Genomic DNA, 25,572 nt, shown 5'->3' on the forward strand with positions numbered 1-25,572 from the left:
TCTCTCAGGAATGACCCCATCCTGTCTCCAAAGAATTAAGTGGTTAACTGACAGTCATGTGCAGTAAAGGCCTTCCAAGTGATTAGACAGGACAGATTCCACAGCTTGCCAGCAACTCAAAGGCGTATACCTGGTTGATCCTTTATGGCACAGATCTCCCTATACAAATAACATGCTTTCTGAAGGGAGATCTCTGACTGGAACATGGAATAGTGCATGCCCAATGCCAGCTTGTCTCCCTTGGATATAAGGACGTCTGGATCCCCAGAATCCTTTTCTGGGGAAAGGGAGAGTGATGGTAGAGCTATTCCCTTTCGCCTAACTACAGCTTTTGTGGCTTGGGTCTTCCACAAAACTGAACCAGTGAAAGAACACCCAATAAGCATGAGACACTGGACAATGGGATCTTAATACTTGGCATGACATATGCTGGAATTGGAGTCAAGTCATGAATGGCTTGCACAGAATCTGACAATGGTGCCAAACTATGCTAGGGGTGTAATCCCACTTCCAAGAGAAGAAAACGGAAGATATACACTGGTATAAAAACAACCAAACAATAAAAATACCAGTGACAGAGGAGGCAGAACGCCAATAAATATCCAAGAAAATCCAGAGATGTATAAAACACAGGTTTATTAACGCGGGTAACTTCCAAGTAAAACACGTTTTCAACACTCAGTGTAACTTCATCAGATACTACTAATGGATAAACCAGCAGTTTATATACAAACGTTAATTAATTCTCTGATTGAATCTAATTGAATTTTAAAGAAACAAGCAAACAACACTATGAAAGTTAAAAACATGTATAATATATGCATATCTAAAATAATTTCTAGCAAAAAGACATATATATTTAATACATATATGTATGAATACTTTCCAATATAAAACCCAAGACAGGAGTATTTTATAGTATATTAAAAAGTTGTATAAAATCTATGGATTACAACCTATATACTAATAGCTTTTAACTTTAATAAAGGTTTAATAGATATGTAATCATTCAAGCCGGGTTCCCTATTAGATTCCAAAAAGATCTGCCAGTGGGTCTCTCTGTGTTCTAATTTCATTTGCCATGGTCCACCCCTGGAGTCTTTAACAATACTTTCCAAAACATAGAATTGATATTTGGCTATAGGGCATACTCAAAACACGAACAATGTCCCAAAAAACAGCTAGGAAAAAAGTTAGCAGAAGCACAAGTAGCCAATAAACTTCTTCAAACGAATCCCAAAAATGTTGCAGTCATTGAAAACTTCTCCTTTAGTAAAATGCTTTTAATGTCAAGCCAAAGTTAAAATGCACGGAAGAAATAACATTCAGTAAAAGTAGAATCCAACGTAAAAAAGAAGAAATAAATCAAGCGCTTTCACCCGTACCTATGACGGGCTTTCTCAAGATATCTTTTAACCATTCCTTTGCTTGCTTATATACAATGCTAGTAATTCAATTATGCAATTAAACAAATTCATTTAACAATCTAAATAGATCAGTTAATGCATAGCATTGCTTTAGCATTTTTTATTATTAAAAAGCAACTACCAAGCGTGCACAAAAATGAATTATCTAACAAGCTGTGTTGCAAGAACATTATTATCATAGTATATTCTAAAACTCTGCTGGGTATATTTATTAAACATTATTTTATAGTGCTTTGCGCTGTAATTAGCTAGCTATTTCTTTCTAAACTAGGAATATTCCCAAGCCCAATAACCATATTGAAATGCAAATCCCAACTGAGTGTCTTGATAAAAATTTCATACTATTTCTTATATCTGGAACGGGTATTATTAAAAAGGAACTAATAAGCGTGTTCAGATAAAATAAAATAAATTAACTATATTACTGTGTTATAAAGACATTTTTATCATAATATGTTCTGACATTCTGCTGAATATATCTGTGAAACACTTTGTAGTGTTTTACACTGTAATTAGCTAGTTTATTCCTTTCTAAACTAGGAGTGTTACTAAGCCCAATGTTCATATTAGAAAGTCAATCACAACCGGATGTCATGAACAAAAACTTCGCGCTGTTTCTTATAACTAGCGCGAATGCATTTGACAGTATAACCATATTTTAACTGCTCAATAAAAGTAAAAATAATTATATATAAAAGTTTCTACTTCTGGATTCCTTTTCTACATACTTTGTTAAATGTAAATCTTTGAAGAAACCAAAGATATGTTCAAATATTCGTTCTTTTCTGATGTTAAATGCAATGTTTTATTAAAAAGTATTACACACATAGTGCATATTCCTACAAACTAAAACCTTTAATAGAATATGAACGTTTTTTAGATGTAATATTCGTTATATGATTAAGTTTAAGTCACTACAACTACGTCCGCTTTATCTTTAATCAAACATCTTAAATGTAAATTTCTTATTTTAATTTTACTATGGCCTCTATAACTTGACTCTTACTATACGAATTAGAAGTGAAGTTCTTTTATTTTATTTTATTTCTCTGTTGTCAACTCACTAATTGTCCTGACCACTTAATGCTTCAGTATTATTAATTATAATAGTACACAACACTATGTTTAAAAATATATGTTGTTAATATTTGTGTTAAAAAATTATAAAAAATTATTATAAAAAATTATTATGAAAAATTCTTATAATAATATTCTTTTTGTGACATGTAGTTTACATATGAATAAACCTATATGTAAGTTTCATTTTACTACTTTCTTGTTATGTCATTCAATTTCCAAAGACGTTATATACATGGTTGTTAGCTAATGTAACAGAATAAATATTTGATAAATATATAATATATAAAAAATGACTGGATATATTTAAATATACAAATAAATAAATATAATATAAATACTTGAATAAATAAATAAATTAATAAATTAAATTTTAAATATTTTTAAGTTCTTTGTATAATATGAAACTGTACGTGTTTTTTATCTCTTATGCTATTATCTCTGTGATTTATCAATTCATTTAGAGTATAATTTCATTGATTTTATTAATGTATTTTTTGATAGAATAAATACTGTAAATTATTTCATAATTAAAATGAGATAAATATGTAGGTAAATCAAATATTTTTCTTAAGTAATGTGAAGAACTATTTTGTCATAAAAGATCTGGTGTATATAGTAAAATATCATAATTTTGCCCTTCTTAATTTGAGGAGACTTGTAATACTTATGGTCTCATTGAGTCCTGGGTATTTTGAGGCATTCAGTCTAAGTTGCCAATTCAACTCTTTGAATTCAACGGTAGCTTCCCAATCTCCCCCTCTCGGATTTAGGGGCACTTGTTCTATAACCATGAATTTTAAGGTCATATTTGGGCATACATTAAGATGTTTAACAAAAGCATTTGTTTCTTTCTTTTTCTTGATATCATACATGTGCTCGTAGATTCTTTTACGTAATGTTCTTTCTGATTTACCTATATAAAAACTATCACATTTTTGACAAATGCCTAAATATATAATACCTTTTGATCCACAATTGTAATAGCTTGTTGATTTAACAAAAAATTTTCTTGATTTAATGTGGTAACCAGTACCTTCAAGAATATGACAACATTGTTTGCAGCTGTTACATTTATATGTTCCAAATTTACCACCTTTATTATCAGGTTGTATTGGTAGTTGGTTCTCGAACATATTTTTTAAGTTAGCATTCCTTACATTCACAAACAATGGTCTATCTGGTACCCATTTTTTTGTTTCTTCATTAGTAGTCAAAATGGGCCAGAATTTATTTATCATTTTCTTTAGTTTTTCAGTTTCATTATTATAAGTGCAACAAAAACTAGTCTGGAAATTAGGGGAATCAACCTTAACTTCTAAAGTGGGGTTCACAGGATATAATGGTTCCAAAACTGTGCCTACTAGTGGGCTGTACTTAGTTGTTCTTCCTTCTAATACTTCTTGAAACATTTTCTCTATTAATGTCTGTGGGTAACCTCTCTCAGAAAAAAGTTTCCTTAACAATTGGGCCTCTGCAAAGAATTTTTCATCCGTATTACACATTCTTGAGGCCCTAATAAATTGGCCTTTAACAATGCCTTTTTTCTGTGAGAAAGGATGGGCACTGCTGTAATGCAGGTACGTATTAGAGAAGGTTGGTTTCCTGTATACAGAAGATTCAAAGATTTGTAATTCTGTGTTTTTAACCAATAACACATCCAAATAATTCATGTGTGTGTTGCTAATATTGGATGTAAATTTTAAGAAATTTGTTGTCTCATTTATATACTTCAAGAAGGCTTCTAAACTTGTTATGCTTCCTTCCCATAAGATACAAATATCATCTAGGTATCTTCTGTAGTGCAAAATATTCTTCTCCCATGCTGTTTCAAAAATGTATTCATTCTCCCAGTGATATAGAACTAAATTCGCATATGCTGAGGCACATGGTGATCCCATGGCCACCCCTTTATTCTGCTTAAAAAACTCCCCATTAAAATAGATGAAATTATTCTTTAAAATCATCAACATAAAATCTGTTAATAAATTTGTAGTGTTGTTACTAAAATTTGATGCTTTAATTAATATTTCGTTGAACCATTGTGTACCAATGTCATGCGGAATGCTAGGAAAAAGATCAACTACATCTATCGTAACCAAAAAGTCTGTTTTGGTATAAAAGTACTCCTTAATACTTTTAAGAAACTCCCAAGAATCTTTGCAAATATGTTGAATTGATGCTATGGTGTTTTTAAGTGTTGCATCAACAAATTTACCAAGGGGTTCTGTAATACTGCCTGAACCTGCCACAATTGGTCTAAATTTGAGTGGTTCCAGTCCCTTGTGAATCTTGGGTATACCAAATATTACTGGTGTAAGAGGTTTATTAACTAGTAAATAGTTATGAAGTTTCTCGTTGATAGCTCCCTGTAGAAGCATATCATATAGTATGTGTTTGATCCTTGCATAAGCTATGTTCAACTCATTAATTGAGAGGGTACTATACTGCTCTGTGTCCTGAAGCATATTATGAATTACTTGTTCATATTCTGTTTTATACATTAGAACTACCCCTCCCCCTTTATCCGGTTTCATTACCCTAATCTGTTCATTCCTAAGCTGTCTAATAAGTTTGAGACAATCTTGATGTATGTTCTGTTTGGAAACGAAATTATTCTTACTTAAACTTCTAATTTCAGTTTCCATCATGTCTTCAAAGATTTTTACTACTGGATGAAGGGGTGGGTTGAAAGTACTTGATCTGCTAACTAGATCCCTAGAAAAATTCTTTCCTTTGAAAAAAATATTTAAGTTCAGCTGTCTCGTGAATAATTTAAATTCCAAAATAGTTTTAGTCAGGTCAATACTTTTAGTTGGAACAAACTGAAAACCTTTAGTAAATAATTCAAAATGTATGTCCTCCACTTGATTTTCTGTGTAGTTGTATATAGTAAAATTATTTTTTGTCTCTATCACATATGTTGAAAAATGTGGTTGAGATATATTAGTCTCATTTAAAATATTTATCTGCGCTGTTTCCCCCACGCTTGCTGGTTCTGGAACTGTGTTCTGTTCCCTTGCCTGCGTTGGGGAAATTGAAAACCCTGGTTGTCAATATTTTTTGGGGTAGAATTATTGTTGTTCTGTTTTTGAGCTAATCTTTCACTACGTCTCAAAGTTTCAGTCATAGGTGTGTTATCATTTACATTTTGAAAAGAAGAAGATGCTCCATTTTTATTCATAAATCTAGAGGACCAGTTCTGTTTATTTGAATAACATGATGTTATTCCATTCTTGTAATCATTTAAGTCCCTTTCTAATTTTTTTACCTTCCTTTCTATAATCCTTACACAATATTGGTCCACTTCATGGAAAACATTATTATAGTCTTTTTTAATTCTACAAAAAGCAGTGTCAGTATAAATGGAGTCATTCGATATATTCAATTCTTCAAGTAACAAATCCGCTTTTTTTTTCATAGTCCTTCACCATAAGATGTAACATTTCAAATCCAGTATTATCAAAGAGTTCAGAAATTTCTTTATGCAATTCTGAGCCAACCGAGGCATTGTTAGGAAATTTGTTAATGCGTAGCCCTCTTGGTACTCTCTTTACTTTAATACATTCCTGCAGGTAGTCAATTTCTAGCTTTGTTGCCTTAAAAGTATATAGTTTATCAGTGAACAATGAAAAGTCAGAATCTACTTTGTTAATGTCATTAGTAGTAGCATTGTTACACACTGTACCTGCTGAAAAGGCAAAATGTTTGTTGGACCAAGTATTAAAGTCGAAAGTTCTCAGTGAGTTGTCCGTTACTGGAAAAGCTGGTTGATGCTGAAAAAAAGTTTCATTCCTTTGCGAAGTGCTGGGTTGTTGTTCCGGACCATCATTGGAAGACAAAACTGGTGTGTTTATTCTTTTCGCGCCAAATTCCTGCTCCTGGTTTGCAGCAATTCTGCTGCTAGGATTAGTGTTAATGTCTCTCATCGAATTTGTCAATTGAGTTAACAGAGATAAAACTTGTCTAAATTCAGACCTGGTAACCGGAGAATCGTCCGCTCCTTCAGTTAGCAATAGTGGTGTAGCTTGGAAGTCGGTACCTTCAGTGCTTTCTGCCATAGTAATATGCCAAACACAAAACACGAACAATGTCCCAAAAAACAGCTAGGAAAAAAGTTAGCAGAAGCACAAGTAGCCAATAAACTTCTTCAAACGAATCCCAAAAATGTTGCAGTCATTGAAAACTTCTCCTTTAGTAAAATACTTTTAATGTCAAGCCAAAGTTAAAATGCACGGAAGAAATAACATTCAGTAAAAGTAGAATCCAACGTAAAAAAGAAATAAATCAAGCGCTTTCACCCGTACCTATGACGGGCTTTCTCAAGATATCTTTTAACCATTCCTTTGCTTGCTTATATACAATGCTAGTAATTCAATTATGCAATTAAACAAATTCATTTAACAATCTAAATAGATCAGTTAATGCATAGCATTGCTTTAGCATTTTTTATTATTAAAAAGCAACTACCAAGCGTGCACAAAAATGAATTATCTAACAAGCTGTGTTGCAAGAACATTATTATCATAGTATATTCTAAAACTCTGCTGGGTATATTTATTAAACATTATTTTATAGTGCTTTGCGCTGTAATTAGCTAGCTATTTCTTTCTAAACTAGGAATATTCCCAAGCCCAATAACCATATTGAAATGCAAATCCCAACTGAGTGTCTTGATAAAAATTTCATACTATTTCTTATATCTGGAACGGGTATTATTAAAAAGGAACTAATAAGCGTGTTCAGATAAAATAAAATAAATTAACTATATTACTGTGTTATAAAGACATTTTTTATCATAATATGTTCTGACATTCTGCTGAATATATCTGTGAAACACTTTGTAGTGTTTTACACTGTAATTAGCTAGTTTATTCCTTTCTAAACTAGGAGTGTTACTAAGCCCAATGTTCATATTAGAAAGTCAATCACAACCGGATGTCATGAACAAAAACTTCGCGCTGTTTCTTATAACTAGCGCGAATGCATTTGACAGTATAACCATATTTTAACTGCTCAATAAAAGTAAAAATAATTATATATAAAAGTTTCTACTTCTGGATTCCTTTTCTACATACTTTGTTAAATGTAAATCTTTGAAGAAACCAAAGATATGTTCAAATATTCGTTCTTTTCTGATGTTAAATGCAATGTTTTATTAAAAAGTATTAAACACATAGTGCATATTCCTACAAACTAAAACCTTTAATAGAATATGAACGTTTTTTAGATGTAATATTCGTTATATGATTAAGTTTCTAATTCGTATAGTAAGAGTCAAGTTATAGAGGCCATAGTAAAATTAAAATAAGAAATTTACATTTAAGATGTTTGATTAAAGATAAAGCGGACGTAGTTGTAGTGACTTAAACTTAATCATATAACGAATATTACATCTAAAAAACGTTCATATTCTATTAAAGGTTTTAGTTTGTAGGAATATGCACTATGTGTTTAATACTTTTTAATAAAACATTGCATTTAACATCAGAAAAGAACGAATATTTGAACATATCTTTGGTTTCTTCAAAGATTTACATTTAACAAAGTATGTAGAAAAGGAATCCAGAAGTAGAAACTTTTATATATAATTATTTTTACTTTTATTGAGCAGTTAAAATATGGTTATACTGTCAAATGCATTCGCGCTAGTTATAAGAAACAGCTAAGTTTTTGTTCATGACATCCGGTTGTGATTGACTTTCTAATATGAACATTGGGCTTAGTAACACTCCTAGTTTAGAAAGGAATAAACTAGCTAATTACAGTGTAAAACACTACAAAGTGTTTCACAGATATATTCAGCAGAATGTCAGAACATATTATGATAAAAAATGTCTTTATAACACAGTAATATAGTTAATTTATTTTATTTTATCTGAACACGCTTATTAGTTCCTTTTTAATAATACCCGTTCCAGATATAAGAAATAGTATGAAATTTTTATCAAGACACTCAGTTGGGATTTGCATTTCAATATGGTTATTGGGCTTGGGAATATTCCTAGTTTAGAAAGAAATAGCTAGCTAATTACAGCGCAAAGCACTATAAAATAATGTTTAATAAATATACCCAGCAGAGTTTTAGAATATACTATGATAATAATGTTCTTGCAACACAGCTTGTTAGATAATTCATTTTTGTGCACGCTTGGTAGTTGCTTTTAATAATAAAAAATGCTAAAGCAATGCTATGCATTAACTGATCTATTTAGATTGTTAAATGAATTTGTTTAATTGCATAATTGAATTACTAGCATTGTATATAAGCAAGCAAAGGAATGGTTAAAAGATATCTTGAGAAAGCCCGTCATAGGTACGGGTGAAAGCGCTTGATTTATTTCTTCTTTTTTACGTTGGATTCTACTTTTACTGAATGTTATTTCTTCCGTGCATTTTAACTTTGGCTTGACATTAAAAGCATTTTACTAAAGGAGAAGTTTTCAATGACTGCAACATTTTTGGGATTCGTTTGAAGAAGTTTATTGGCTACTTGTGCTTCTGCTAACTTTTTTCCTACCTATAGGGCATACTGAAATATGTCTAAACAGAACATTTGTATTGTTTTGTTTTTGTATTTCATACAAATGCTCGTAAATTCTTCGTTTAAGCGTACGCTCAGTTTTGCCCATGTAAAATGCTGAACATTTCAAACAGATATCCAGATAAACAACTCCATGACTATTACAATTAAAGTATGCAGTAGCTTTGATAATCTTGTTTCTTGCTGTGAGGAATATTTCCTCATTATGCACTATATGTGGGCATTGTGCACACGACCCACATCTATAAGTACCCTTACGTTTATTAGAAGTATTGTGTAAAGAAGAGCCTTCCAAGAGGATATGTCCAACCAAGTATTAACAGTGTGGTACATCCAAGGTCTGTGCCATTTCTGCGAGCCCAAGTGGCACAAGAGAACCTATGGAACTGACTTGAACTCTGGACACTGAGCATTTCTTGACTTGGGAGAAGTGCAAAGGAGCAGACTCCCTGATTCCAGGTTCAAACACTTAACACTTGCTGTGGGGCCTATGTAGTGTTTCAAGTGAGCTGTTCAGATGCAGTCATGCTTCAGGTACTCTAACATGTTATGGATGGTGCTAGGATTCTGAGAATAGTGGGTGTGCACAAGAGAAAGATCTGGAGGAACATGAAGACACTTTGTAAGCACAGGCTCTGACTGATGTCTGCACTTCACCATGTCCCACCAGTCAAGCAGCTGTCTGGATTACATAAATAATTTTCCAGTCGGTCCCTGCATATGGCAGGCATCACAGCTGCAATCCTCCTCACAGTGATGCAGGCTTTGAACTTCTCTGTGCATTTTGTCTGGCTGGTTGGACAGAAGTACTGGACACAGGGCAGTGCTTCATATTGTGCTTTCCCAGATAGTACAGTACAGGAGCCTCTGGCTACTGATTATTCAGTTGCAGGAATTATGAAGGTATATTCATTTTCATCACTGAATGCAGGGATTTTCGTACACTGTATGCTGGCCTAAAGATCTGAGTGATACAAGTATTAAAAAAAATTGTGGAATACATGGAATGTGTACAACATCCTAGACTGGAATGGGATGTCACCAACTATAAGCACATGTGAGCAGAACTGCAAAAGCTGAACAAGTTTCAGAAATGTGCCAAGCTAGTATATCAGAAAATGAAATCCCAAATGTTACCCACTGGAGAAGACCTTCAATGCTCTTTATTTAAACTGTAACAGTCAGAGAATGCTGCTCTACCATACTGCAGGGGAACATGGTTTAGCAGGCTTTTACAGATTCAGCATTTACTAAGTGAAACCACAGTATACCACAGCGAAACCTTTCTTCACACTTCTTTACCTCTTTAGCATAAATGCAGCATTATTTCTGATTTATGTATTCTTTGGGGGAGTCGGCTACCGTGGAACAGCCCTTTCAGCTACATGTACTGAGTCACAAAACACAGAAATAATAACACTATAAATTAATATAGCAACAACAGGAGTAAAGATAAATAATAGAAATAAACACTAAGTGCATGCTGCTTGCTTGGATCATTTTATGCTACTAGAGTCAGTCATTCAGAATAACTGAGCAATAGTAACAGTGATGTAAATCATTAACATTAAGCAGACTTTGTCAAGGAAGCAAGTGTGTGCTGCCTTCACAACAAGTTGTCAATAGTACTGCAAACCAAGTGAAATGAGCTACAATGTAAAACATATTGTTTGGAGAGAAATACAGACTATCAGAGCCTGAAATTCATTTTGGACCTCTTGAATTTTGTTGCCAAGTTAATAGGAAAGCCAAGGACATCTGTGGCAAAATCACATAGTTTTGCATAACTTACCATATAATATTCTTTATATTCCGGGAGTAGTTGACGTACTCAGAAAAACACATTTTTAGTAAGCAGCACAGTATTAGTGTGTGAAATGCTGCAAGCAACATAGTATCAATCTATGAAATGCTGCAAACACCATAGTGTCAATCTATGAAATGTGCTTCTGTTTACTGATAAATACATTTTTAACAAGCTGCTGATATCTCAGCTTAAAGCACAACACAAAATAAGTAACTTATGCAAACTTTCTGCACAACAGAAAATACAGTCCCATTTAACAAAGACCTTTATAAGAAAGACCTATTGTAGCAGTTTATCACTCTAATTGTTGGCAATTCTTTTATCAGACAGTAAAAAGAAAATGGAAAAGGGGTACATTATTACTGTACATGCAGATGTCATGATCCAGGCATGATGGGAGCATGCTTACCACAAAGCAGGCCTTCCTGTCTTATCAGCATGCGTGACATGGCAAAGCTGTACTCATCGTTGCTCTTGTGCCAGACATCTACCACCTGCAAGAAATCAGCACATGCCTGGTTAGAGAAAACAGGGTGTAAGGTTACACAGAACAACATTATATGCAGAGTAAAGCACCTTTTTCGGGTAGGAAGCAGCAGAACCTATTAGAATGTTCCACAAAAATTTTGAAACCTTCAGCTTCTAGCAATATGATTAATGTTCAGGTTGTTATATTACAGTGGTTAGCAATCTTAGTTTCAGGTATCACTTCAAAAGAACATGCAGTGTAGCATTAATGCATGAATGAAAATCAGAAATGAATTCTGTTACATTATTCAAGCAGTAATACACACACACACACACACACACACACACACACACACACACACACACACACACACACACACACACACACACACACACACACACACACACCTACATTATATCCATCTCTATATCTATACATTTCCCATCCCTGCAGCTGAGTATCAGCTGCAATCAGCATTCCCTCATTCACTGGGTGTACAGACTTCTTTAAGCCTACTCCAGGCTGAAGCCAACCCATGCTGGGGCCTGTAAGGAGATTGAGGATGCTGCTGCAGTGTCGTACTACTGTTAGAGAGTTTGTCCTACTCTTACCACCTTTTGGCATCCTTGAGAACTCTTCAGAAGGTACATTTGTGCTTCCGCATATGAGCAATGTCTCAATTAAGCAGCACACTGTTTATGCAGCACATTGGTCACTAGGCTCATAACATTGCTTTATTGCAGTGAGTCGAGGCTGCCTCCCTCTCCCCCCAGGTGGGCAACGTGGGCCACTCATGGCTATCCCCACCCTTAACCATGCCTGGTCTCAAGCCAACCCATGTCTGTGCCTGTAAATAGACTGAGGACACTGGTGCAGTGTCATACTATTGTAGGGAGTGTGCCCTAATTGCTACCACCCTGTGGCATCCTTGAGACCCACAATTACTGTATTCAGGAAGTGCACATGTGCTTCTGCTTATGTACAACTCCCCAAATAAGCAGTGCACCACTTATTCACAATGGTGCTCACCGGGCTTGTAACACTGCTTTAATGCAGTGAGCTGAGGCCACGTGCTTCCCTCCAGGATGGGCAAACCAACATTGGCTGCTCACGTCCATCCTCCCCTTACAGTCTCTCCAGCATCTGAAGTTGTATTAACTTCCAGGAGCACATTTCAGTCAAGGATTTATCAAGAATGACAAGCTGGATGTTTTCTGCCCAAATTAAACTCTTACACAAAACCTGTATTTGTTGTGTATCAAATGACTGTTGAGTGGTACATGATAACATAGTTTTGGGAACAGATATGTAATCCAGTGCCAGAAGTGCAGGAAAAGAACCTACTGGTACTGTGGTGTAGCTCATGGACACCACTGCTCAGTACAGGAAGAAAGCAGTGATGGTTGGTAATATGTGGTGATATGCACACCGCAAAAGGAAGGTAATACTCTCCCTGTAATGACCAGTGAAAAGGTGCACATGGCTATGGTACCTCACCACACTGCGGAAGGAAGGTAATACTCTCCCTGTAATGACCAGTGTCGAGGTGCACATGGCTATGGTACCTCACCACACTGCGGAAGGAAAATAATACTCTCCCTGTAATGATCAGTGTCGAGGTGCACATGGCTATGGTACCTCACCACACTGCAGAAAGAAGGTAATACTCTCCCTGTAATGACCACTGTCGAGGTGCACATGGCTATGGTACCTCACCACACTGTGGAAGGAAGGTAATACTCTCCCTGTAATGACCAGTGTCAAGGTGCACATGACTATGGTACCTCACCAATTTATCAAAAATAGGGTATCAGGTTTGTGTTTTCCTTTCACAGAATCATACTGCAAATCCACAAAGGTAATATACACTCAAAAGAGACATGAATGCGCTAGTTCTGAATGAAGTATATTTTCTTCAGCCACACCTGAAACATCATTTCCATGACCAACATGTAACTGGTCTTAGTTATACATTGCTGGAATTCATACTGGAAAGAAAAAAATAGGAAGAGTACATATATAGCACTGTCTGTCAAAGTACAACTAACTGCCTAACAGCATGCTACAGGAGTGCATAACCACAGAGACGACACTAACTGCCTAACAGCATGCTACAGGAGTGCATAACCACAAAGACAACGCTAACTGCCTAACAGCATGCTACAGGAGTGCATAACCACAGAGACAACGCTAACTGCCTAACAGCATGCTACAGGAGTGCATAACCACAGAGACGACGCTAACTGCCTAACAGCATGTTACAGGAGTGCATAACTACAGAGACGACACTAACTGCCTAACAGCATGCTACAGGAGTGCATAACCACAGAGACGACACTAACTGCCTAACAGCATGCTACAGGAGTGCATAACCACAGAGACAACACTAACTGCCTAACAGCATGCTACAGGAGTGCATAACCACAGAGACAACACTAACTGCCTAACAGCATGCTACAGGAGTGCATAACCACAGAGACAACACTAACTGCCTAACAGCATGCTACAGGAATGCATAACCACAGAGACAACACTAACTGCCTAACAGCATGCTACAGGAGTGTATAACCACAGAGACAACACTAACTGCCTAACAGCATGCTACAGGAGTGCATAACCACAGAGACAACACTAACTGCCTAACAGCATGCTACAGGAGTGCATAACCACAGAGACAACACTGCCTAACAGCATGCTACAGGAGTGCATAACCACAGAGACAACACTAACTGCCTAACAGCATGCTACAGGAGTGCATAACCACAGAGACAACGTGTTTCAATCCATGGGTACTGATATGAGCAAAGTGGACACTGAGTGAGGGGGTAGCCATGAACTAGTCGCTTCATTTTTTTGTATCTCCATCGTGTCATGTGCTACATGACATGATGGAGATACAAAATAAATGAAGTGACTAGTTCATGGCACTTTATATTTTGCAATTAAGAATGTTTAAAATATTATAAAAGGGGTATACAAGAGTTAATTAGAACAGTATTTAATTGTGTTTTGGATTAAACCCAACAGCTGATGTCAGTGGGCTACACAGAAGTTGAAGGGTGGGCAAAGTATCAAATAACTATTTTAGAGCTTCTTATTATAGTGGTCAAGAAAATTATAACCAATAAATGGAAGTCTCAGAGTAATCCCACTGTGAGACTGTTTAAAGAATTGATAGACCAAGGTTTGCTGTTCTCCTTTTGTTCTTCCATCTTCATGGCTACCCCATTCACTCACTTCAGTCCGGAAAGGGTATAAAATATTTATGAAGGCACACCCAGTCAAATATTCTAAATATTAATTTAGGAGAACACATTGTGTGAGACGCATCTTTCCACAATCTCCTCAGCTGCTGGGAATTTCTATTTATCAGTCTTAATCCTGCTTAACTTTCACTGATGTTACCATTTTTTATTTAATTGAATCATATAGTAGCTTATACTTTTTATTTTTATTTTTCTCTTATGGAAGGAGAAAGCCCTTCTTGCTTGTATAAAAAATGTGATAAATTCACGGACCTGCTGATTTTATGTATCAGATTTTGTCATTCATTTATATTTGGCCAATAATCTTGCATAATAAAACCTTTCAGGTTCACCAAAATCAAAATTTTCTTTAGCTTTCTCCTATATTTTTTTAAAACAAGAAACATCTTCATTAAATTATCACATATGACATACGCCATGCTACATTTCTATAAATGAGAATAAACCACAGAGACACAATCTCAGTTGCAAACATTGTACATTCCAAACCGTATGACACAACTGTAGCTGTAAACATTATACATCACTTTTAACATATCCAGTCATTGTTAGACAACCATTACATAGCTCATTCAGATCCTGCCTTCTTTTAAACCTCGTTCCTCCTCTGCATGTATTGATCCCACATTCCCATTTCTTCCTATATAATATGCTCCTACCCTTTTCTGAAAATCCCAACTCCAGTTGTTTTATCTCTGTTACTATCTTCTCTACTTCTAGCAAAGTTGATTTACACTTTGATTTTTATTTTCTAGAAATTGCTTTTTTGGCAGCCATCATAATTAGACTCAGCAAGGCCTTACTATGTCTAGGCAATTCCGATTCTGTATCATAGCTCAAAAAAATCATTATTCCAATTTGTTCACCCAGCACCTCCAACAGAGAAGTCTTCAACTAGCTTTCTCCTATATTAGCACCTCTTTCCCTTTTATAAGCTGCTTCAAATACACAAGTGTAGTATCTCTTCTTGCATAATCTATGCACAGAGTATCATTTTCCCATTTCATTATCTCTGTATACAAAAAATGCTTTTGTGATCCTACCTCTTTGACCCACCTAAGAACTCACTACAAGAACACTTACACAGTTTGCACAAAAAGCATTTCTCCAACTGTCTTGAGGCAACTTTGAGTTTTTGCCAACATCTCCTATTTTATGTGATAGGCATCATTTTCTATCAAATACAAAAGTCTCATTTGCATTAATGTAAAGTAACCTTACAAATCACAAACGCCAAAATCTCTATATTTCTTAGGCATACCAATTTTGCCTGAAACTATTCTATATCTCTTATTGTCCCACAGGAAATCTTGGAAGTAGTTTTTAATTGTCTCAAAAAATCACAGGTGGGGTGATACAAATGCATGTCTTGGAATAAGCACTAATGGCAAAAGACACTGTCATGGCATTTATTAAATGCACTGGTCTTACCAGCTCCCACTTTATCAACTTCCAAGAGCAGATTTCAGTCTTATTGAATGCCTAACTGTGCAGCTGTATTCATTATCCAGACATCCAGGTAATTTATTTTCATATGCTCTCAGAGCTAAGTCTATCTTAGTTTAAGTTATATGCCTGGCCAATAATTAATCACAATTGTTCTTGTTTTTTTTTTTTGAGTGATTTATTTTATATCCCAAGCTACCCTCCCAATGATAGAAATGGATCTGTTGAATTGACAACAATCAACTTTTCCTTCTTTTGTCCTCACTGATATTATTATCATGTGTTAAGACCCTGGAATCTACTGACCACTGAATACTTGTTAATGCATTCACTCCTAGGAGCTATGAAATGTCACCCCCTCTAGCATTTTACATATATCCATACACATTTTCTGAAAAAGCAAGTTAAAATTTCATAAGCCAAACAAATGTAAGTACCTTGTGAATAATAAATGCTATTAAAAAGGTGCAAACAGCAATGTATTTGGCAAAATGCCTTCTTTACAGTGAAAATATTTGGTGAATTTCTAGTCTTTACGTCAATATTGTAACATCCTGTAATGCAAAATAATAATAATAATAATCATAATAAAAAAAAAAAATCCAGAATTATTTTTTTCTCTAAATTTTCACAAGCAATCCTTCTGTTTCGGGTACACAAAAGTTTCACACTGGCACCCTTTTCTTATATGTCCACTTCTATATACATCTATAGGTGGTGCAGTGGTAACATTGGCGCCTCACAGCAAGAGGTTTTCCAGTTTGATTCTCGGCTGGGGTGCTTTCTGTGTGGAGTCTGCATGTCCTCCCTGTGTTCATGTGGGTTACCTCCCCATGTTACAAAGAAATACATCTGGATCATTTCTCCCCAGGCCTCCGCTGAAAACTGGCTTTGTTCCAAAACTTCCAAGTCAAACTTTCCCAGTAAACAAATGTTAAATAAATACATCTGTCCTGGGCTTGTATAATATTACCCCTTACTTTGTAATTCAGCTCTTAAAATGTGGCTGCATACTCTGTGTGGAGTTCATTTAAGTTTCTTTCACCCTTTCCCCTCCTCAAATGAACAGCTTTTTCACAAAAAAGGAACTACAAATTCATTGCCATCTCATTATAAAATTGCATTAAATGTTTTAATAACAATGACACTAACTCACAGATTAATTTACTGTATACAACAGCAAGATAGGTCTACCAATTTTCTAAATATAAAAATCTGTTCGCCTTCTGTCATATACCTATTTAACTTTCCCTCTGAATTATTGTGAATAAATAATTTAATTCACTTACTTTTCTATCAAGCTGTAAATATAGCATCATTTTTTGTTAGCCACAAACAGATGTTACATCAAAAACATCCTTTTCAAAATAAACCTTCATCAGAGCATCTGACTCGCATTTACTGTAACTTATTTCTTCCGGGCCTTGTGAACTGCTGATGCTTTTCTCTTTTGTCATGCTCTGACTGGATATACTTATATTAAATTAATGAGCATTTAGATATACTTATATTAAATTAATGAGCATTTATTTAGCATTCAACCCCAGCTGATCTCCTTGTCAAAATGGGCATCTCTGTGAACAGACTGTAATGTCCCCACTCTAAATACCTTCAGAGGCTATTCACTCATATTGTTTTATTCTCCCCATCCAACAACTAAATATAAATCTTATATTATTTATAATATATATTTCACTGAGCAGCTATATTCCCACAAAATAAAACATTGCAAAGGAAAACGTTTAAGAAAAACAGAAGCATATATCTGCAGTGACTTGTGTTTTTTCTGTAACACTTTGCTACCTATTTTACCTCAGTTTTTCTTGCCAATTGCAAATAAGTCACTAATAGAGTTATTTCCTTTTAACTCTATTGAGTTCAATAGTTTCTTGATTTTCCTTAATGTTACTACTTGTTACTGACAACAGAGGTGATGGCAGTTCACAAGTTCTCCCCTCTGTAATTCTTCCTCTATTTCCAGTGACTTCTGTAGTAGGGCAGGGTCCAGTACACGTCTCTGTTGCTCATGTGCTGACAAAGCTTCTTTCTCTCTTTGCAGCACCTTCTGTTTAAACAATGGTAAAGGCTCCACTATTGATTTTACATACTGATCAACACAACTTTGGTCTCCTGGATGCAGAGTCCACACCCTCTCTATGCTCATATCAACTTCTGTTTTGTTGCTTCAGCATCTGATATAGTGGGAAATCCTTGACTGCTTGTTTGCTAAAGAAAGTTTCCACCCATAGGATACATTATTTCAAAAAAACATTAGGTTGCAGCAATGTGAACATTACTTTTTTAATGTATACAGCATAACAGCAGGGATAACCGGATTGAACTTTACCTCATGGCAAGCGCACCATCATTATCCATTAAGATTCTTGTTCCTGCTTGCAACACCTTGACAATTTTCCACAGCAGTGTTTAGATCCTTTCTTCAAAAGAGTAGGATTGAAAACATCGCAGGAAAGGTCATGGTTTTCTGTCCACTCCTCAGCAACCTGGTGAATATACACAGTGAACTCTTTCTAACTTAACCTCTTTAGATAGGATCGCCATCCAAGTCTACCATAAATTATTTACAATTATCCCCCTCAATACACTGGGGTATGCCTACAAACCTTATTTTTTATGTCTGGTGCGGTCTTCTTGTTCAATTGTTTTTTCCAGTTCTTTACATTTAGCTTTTAGGAGTGCCATTTTGGTTTTACCCACACCTAATTCCTTATTCAGAAGTTGGATGATATCTGGGTGATCAGATAATGTTGGGTTCAAATCTTGTACTCTCCTATTTGATGAAGCTTCTAAGCTGGTGTGCATTTTAACCAGTTCTTCATATATTTTGACCCACAGCTGCTTCATGAGCCGGTCTTTTTAATTTATTTTGCCACCTGATCCTTCCAGCTGTTCCCACTGCACAGTGTGGTCGTAGCAGGGGGATGCACTGCCTGCACACTTTTTGCTGCTTTCTGTTTATTACCACACTTAGATTTTCTCCAAGTTATTCACAACTGATTCCTCAGTTGCTACTTTGATGATGACCTTATTTCTGCACTTATTGGATGACTTTAAAGAAGTTAGATAGAAGGAAGCTAATTGTTCACCCCTCAAGGCACCACATCAAAAGTTTTCCACCTAGTACACTTTAATCTACTATGTTTGGCAAACTAAAGTGCTTATGGAATTAGGAAGTAGCTACTGTTTTCTTTCTTTCTTTTTTAATCTTTTTTTTTTTTTTTTTTTTTACATTTTTATCCAATAAACTGACCAGAGCACATTACTTAAAAAAACATTACCGCTACACATAAAAACATCACCTCTTCACATTGTAGTATTATTTTATGTTATTTTACTTTATTAAGTTTGTTTACCAGGGTACTATACTGCTCACAACAAACCATTTGCCGACATAACCTAGATGAAGTTTACAAAAAATAATCAGTTAAGCAGCAAAATCCATCATAACCAAAAGTCCTATGCAATCTATAGGCTCAAGCAAACTATATTGTCAAGAATCTTTATTTTAACAATATTTTTATTATAAGTCACCCATAAACCACTGACAGAACATCTTTATCAATGTCCAAAATCACCTCAGGGGGTCTAAGTCTTTCCTCTCATTGTATACCCGCCAGAAAACAGGCCACAACCACTTCACCTTCCCCTTGTTTAGACTCTGGCTCCTTGTTCTCTGCTATTTCAACAATTTTACAACAACCATACCTTCCCCAGGATCCGCAGACAACAAGTCCTCAGTCACAGAGCCCAAAGAAGGCAGCAGTATTTGTAAACTACTCACAGTTAACTCAGCTGAGGTAAACGCCTACATTCCTGACAGGGAAAAAAAAAAAAAAACACTTTCAACACTGCTGGGAATGACAAGTGTATACCTTAAATTATGTTTTCAACATTCCTCACTGGCACCCAAGAACATAGCCCTTTGCTGCATGGTAGTCTTCAAGAAATCACGACCCATCAATACTTGTCCACCTTCCATCATTATCCTCTTTCTAAACTTAAATAACTGGGACAGAACTTATGTTTTCATAGCAGATAATAAACTGAACTAAAATCACTCTCAGCTAACTATATGCCCTGTATGCCACTGATGATGGCAACCTATGGGCATTCTCAGCGCCTAGCAAACTCTTTGAAAAACAAAGTCCACTGTGCCATCTTAGTTTTTAATTTCTAGACAGCAAAACCCTTCTTTGCTCTACAAAATGTCACTTTGCCATAAATTACACATTTTTGTTCTGATTTTCAGTATAACCAACTTTTGTTCAGTATGGCCTGCTCAAATTTATCACTTTATTCCTTATACCCAGCACTCTTTGCTGCAGTGCCAGCATCATGCTACCCTTTTAGAAACTGACCTTTTAAAAACAGAGTGAATCAGTAGACGTGAAACAGCTTGTACTTGAAGCTACACCACTTCCAGAGCACAATCTAAGTCCATTTTCTGAAACCACATAATTTGTCACTGGTGGCTTTCTTCATTAGATGACAGCACCACATCCATGATGTGCCCCCTATGGATCCTTCTTACCATCAACAAACATTTCCTCTTCACTTTAAAAAAAAAAAAATCCAAGGATAGCCTCTTGTACAAGACAGGTAACTAATGCTTGTACCGAAACTGCACTGAAAAACATATTTTATTTCAATTTTACTTGACAAAGGACCTGAAAGAGGCAGATCAATCTCTTAAAAAATATCAAGATTTTTTAGTCCATACATATGTAAAGGGCAGTGTGATAGATGCAAAGACAGGACTGACTAGCAGGGCTTCAGTAGTTAAAATGGCAGGGCAGTGGTATGTGCTTTCCTTAAAAAGATTACATTAAAAGTGCACAGTGGTGAACCTGTGATTTGTTTTCCTCAATGGACACATTTCTGGGTATATTATTAAGATGAATCAGCAAAGAGTTCCAGTGGGTGTGGTTTACATTCATTAAAGCCCATTTAGTCAGGACTAATAAGAGACTAAAATGGCAACTTGTTTAAGCAATTTTGCCATAGGGGACAAAACTCTCAGACAAAGCCATGCAGAGGGTTGTGGCTTCTGTACCCCTTATTAATGCAAAAAAAAAAAAAAAAAAAACATGGGCAAGTTGTCCATATAGTCCCAGCAGTCTTGATCAAAATGGCTTTAATGAATCTCTCTCTGGTAGACCAACCAATTACCCATCACCACATTTACTCATTTCTAATTTTCACCCATTAAGGAATGTTCTTGAAACTATTTAAAGTATGATATGTGTATTTTCTTATGAATGCCAGTTATGTTTGGAAGAGAAATAAAAAAAAATGAAGGCAAATAAATTGCCGGAAAGATGGCATTATAATGAAAATGTATGACTTGTAACATAAGAGTATGCAAATAATATCTGCTCGTTTTCTTTCTAGAAAAAGTAAAAACAGGACAAATGAGAAAAATAATGCAACAACTTGGCAAATTTAAATGTTAACAACCTTTAGCCACAGTCTCTGTGCTGAAGTTATTGACTAGCAATAATGGGCCAGAAAATGTTTCCTTACTTTAAACTGTATTATCCTCATAATTAGTTGATAATACTTATAAAAGGTCATGGCAATCTAGAGTCAAATGTCACAGCACTTACCGATCTATCTAGTACAGTGGGGATAAAGTCATATCCAATCCCTTCTACCTCATACATTGTCTTGTCAGTTTTGTTTAGCTCTTCAGGCTCTGCAAGAATTGAACCTTCAGGATCAACACCAACAATCTGGAAAACAAATGCTCAGTTTCAAAAAAGGACTTAGGCCAAAAGCATACCCACATTCAAAAATGAGGAGGTGGAGGGTCTGATTACAAAATCCATAAGCAAAAGTGCAGAATAATTACACAATCTAATACTGTACACTGCAACACCGATCATGACATTTCAGAACAAATACGTGGCATTAGCACTTTCTTAGTAACTCTAACCTTGGTCCTCTGCGCTAATGTGCTAGATAATATGGGCCAGATTCAATAAAGCCTACACTAAGTGTACATGATATGTATTCAATAAAATTCTTATCACATTTTTGTTCTGCTTTCTAGTCACTCAGAAAGATTACACTAAGTGTACATGTAGCTCACTTTGTGGTAACCTTATGAATCCTTGTCAATATTTAAAGCTGTAAGAACATTAATATGAAAACTAAAATTCGAAGGAAGAAGGTGTGTATTATGTTTGCGTTGTCTGTTCCCTCAGAACAGTGTACACTTAGTGTAGGTTTTATTGAATCTGGCCCATTCTATGTGCTGATGCTTACATGCTTAAATGGGACAAAGACTGGCCATATGGGCAGAAAGAGTTTAAAAATCATGTTGCTGGTTAGTACAGGCATTTTCAATACATTTTTAATGAGGGCAATAACAGACAATTCCTTCATTTTTTTAACAAATACAAGCTTCACACTAACTCAAAGTTCTTGAGTACTTATTCTGATGTTGATATTTCATTTTAATACTGTAAAACACAAGGAAACTGAGGTGTTTCAGTGTCCTTTCCCATTCCAATCAGTGATGTTTACTAACACGTTGCTGTCCATTAGCAGTAAACCTAAATGTTTGAATGATATGACTTAAGATTCACAAATCTTTCATTGTGGCTTGCATTTGGCTGTGTGGAGCTGCCAAGGGAGAAGTAAATCACAAACTGGGACCCAGAAACAGATCACCAAATGGTAACCTTATCAGTAATTAATTAGGTTTCTCATGCTGCTGCACTAATCTCCATTGTAGCTTACTGCAGCATAGCTTCGTTCAGCAGTATCCTGCCCAAAGTAACATAGCACCACCCTAAAATTAGACAGTGCCATAGGAGAGCTGAGCTGTGGGACTTGGCATATGGCCAAGGAGTGCATTGCTTAATAAAAGCAGAACGTGGCACAGCTGTAAAATCTAATACTTGTTGGAGTTGCACAACACAGTTATAGCAGCTGAATGCAGTAGGAATGGTGTTAATACTAAGAATCACTAAGCATAAACAACCTGCCCTGACCTGCAAGCTGTTCACTCTTACTAATCACTAGTTTTATGACTTGTTATCATCATGTTTTTCTTTTGTTTATCTATAGCTGGCAATCATTATTAAGCCTGACGTTCTACGAATCTGGTCCGTTATTCTCAAATATAGTTTTGTAAGATCTTCAAAAATACTAGTGATGAAGGAATTTTCTGGGTCAACTTGGGCTATCCATAATGCTATATAAAACTAGAGTGTAGATTTACTACCTCACCTTGGTAGGGTATCATAACTCTCCATATCACATCTGTAATTACTCATCTAAAAGTAGTGATTCACTGAGTTCTAATAAGGTGATAGCTAAAACTTTATGCAAGTCTCAATAGTCAAAATTGGCGTTAATTAGATTCTTAAAATGCACAGACATATCCTGGCATGTGATGCACAAATTAATAAACTAGTGGGTTGAAGAAAGGAAAAAAAACAGTGGCTTTAACATCTGGAACAATTACATTAACACAAATTAATGTCCATTATCAGTGATTAGAAGGCACATTTTAAAGAGAGCACTGTCCACTATTTTGTGAAAAAACTAATGTCTAAATATCCCTACACCAGCAAAAACTTTGGTATGTAACAACATGCCACTTTTACACCATTAGGAACAGGATCTGAACACCTGTGAGATATCATTCTAAACAAATCTGCGTGTTCTTGCTGAATATTATAATGGTGATACTAATCAGCTTGGTTATACTATTACCAGACATGTTCCATCTATGTCACCCTTTTCTCTGCCCCCATACTTAGGCTTTTTTTCTTTTCTTTCCTCTTCTTTTTATATTACATGTTTACATTTTAGCTCTTGTAGTCATTCTCCCCTGCAAAGTGTTACCAATATACTTTTTCCAAACCAGAATTCACGACTGTTTCCTACAAACTACACTCCTTGCTGATCAATAAATGCCCATTCCCCTGTTTAAACAAGAATAATATTTATATTTGATTTTTATTTACACAGTAGCTTCTTTTAATTTATTTATTTTATTTATTTATTTTTATTTTATTTAACATTTGTTGACCGGGAATGTCCGACTAGGTTCCACAGAGCCTGTTTTCAGCGGAGGCCCGGGGAGAAATGCTCCAGATGCATGTCTTTGGAATATGGGAGGAAACCGGAGTACCCGGAGGAAACCCACGCGAACACAGGGAGAACATGCAAACTCCACACAGAAGGCACCCCAGCCGAGAATCGAACTGGAGAACCTCTTGCTGTGAGGCGACAACGTTAACCGCTGCACCACTGTGCCGCCCAATCTATTCCAAAGTGCCTCACACTTAAAACTCATAACAAATAGCCTGTCCTTCCATTTATATACCAAACAACAAGGCCTCATAGAGGGTTGCTCATCTTCTTACAACAGAAAGAAGGGTCACTGCAATAAATTTATCCCGTGCTATGTTACAGTATACTCTAACCATTCTAGTCTTTCCACCTCCCCACAACAGTTCCGTTTTGTAATCTGTTGAGAATAAAAGTCCCACGTTTAGCAATTACAAACACTAGAGATAAGTACTATATAGGCTAACTGGATGCTTGGTACAGCTAGAAGCACCTTTTTTCTTACTATTCACATTCAAGCTGCTCAAATAAAATTACTGCTCCTTCTCCAAAAAACAAACTCAGACTATTAATAAGCTGTCAGCTATTATTGAGAGAGCTTTTTTTTAAAGACTGTCTCAGCTGTCTGGTGGAATAGTTTGCCAAAATAAATAAGTAAAATGACCATCCTAGTTATGTTTACAAAAAACTCTAGTCACAAATACAAGACTGGCTTAAGGGACTCCAGAAAGGTCCTACAACTTACTGGTTGCATCTTTTGGATGCCAGAAATACGCTACTGCTTCTACTTTTCTCTGAACAACCAGTGGTCAACTTACCTGACTTGAATAAATATTCCAATGTCTGTGTGTGTAGATACAGCTATAAATGTAGATATATATCTACAGCAAACTCTCAGTTAACCTGCACCCATGGAGATTGGTAGATGCCGGATAAGTGTAATTTCTGGTTGCTTGAGAGTTACTATTAAAAACAGACCTGACAAATACTGTACCCTATACCATACCATACCATAAACACTGTATTGATTTGATTTTAATATTGATATACAGTAATTAAAAGCCAGGCTCGAATAATAATATTTTAAACTTATATTTCTGCTAGAAAGCATGGCATGCAGAACAGTTTTCAGTGGCATGCTGAGTGGACTGGAATTGAATGAATTGAATAGAGATAGAGTGTGAATGCATGTATGAAAGCAGAAGTGACTGCGTGTGAGAGACTGGAGGGATGTATGAAAGCTGAAGAGAGTAAGTGAGAGACTGGAGAGAGAAACAGTGAGTGAATGCATGTATGAAAACTGAAGAGAATGTGTGTGTGTGTGTGTGTGTGTGTGTGTGTGTGTGTGTGTGTGTGTGTGTGTGTGTGAGTGATCGGGGAGAGAATGTGAAATCTGATGCAAACTGACCAAGTGAGTATGGACCGAGTGT

At 35.7% G+C, this 25,572-nt stretch overlaps 1 protein-coding gene across 2 annotated transcripts in view; it reads right to left on the reverse strand.

Moving 5' to 3' along the window:
* The window catches only part of CBS (cystathionine beta-synthase), a 656,282-nt gene that overhangs the window by 210,181 nt on the left and 420,529 nt on the right, over window positions 1–25,572 (reverse strand). For both annotated transcript variants that reach the window (XM_044072237.1, XM_044072236.1), the window contains exons 9-10: window positions 21,664–21,789; window positions 11,265–11,349 (exon numbers count right to left, since the gene is read on the reverse strand). In XM_044072237.1, coding sequence (XP_043928172.1) covers window positions 11,265–11,349; window positions 21,664–21,789 — 211 coding nt within the window. The remainder of the gene's footprint in view (window positions 1–11,264; window positions 11,350–21,663; window positions 21,790–25,572) is intronic.

This window comes from Protopterus annectens, chromosome 5.part0, assembly GCF_019279795.1.
Source record: "Protopterus annectens isolate FY-2018-M chromosome 5.part0, PAN1.0, whole genome shotgun sequence".
NCBI classification, from domain to species: domain Eukaryota; kingdom Metazoa; phylum Chordata; order Ceratodontiformes; family Protopteridae; genus Protopterus; species Protopterus annectens.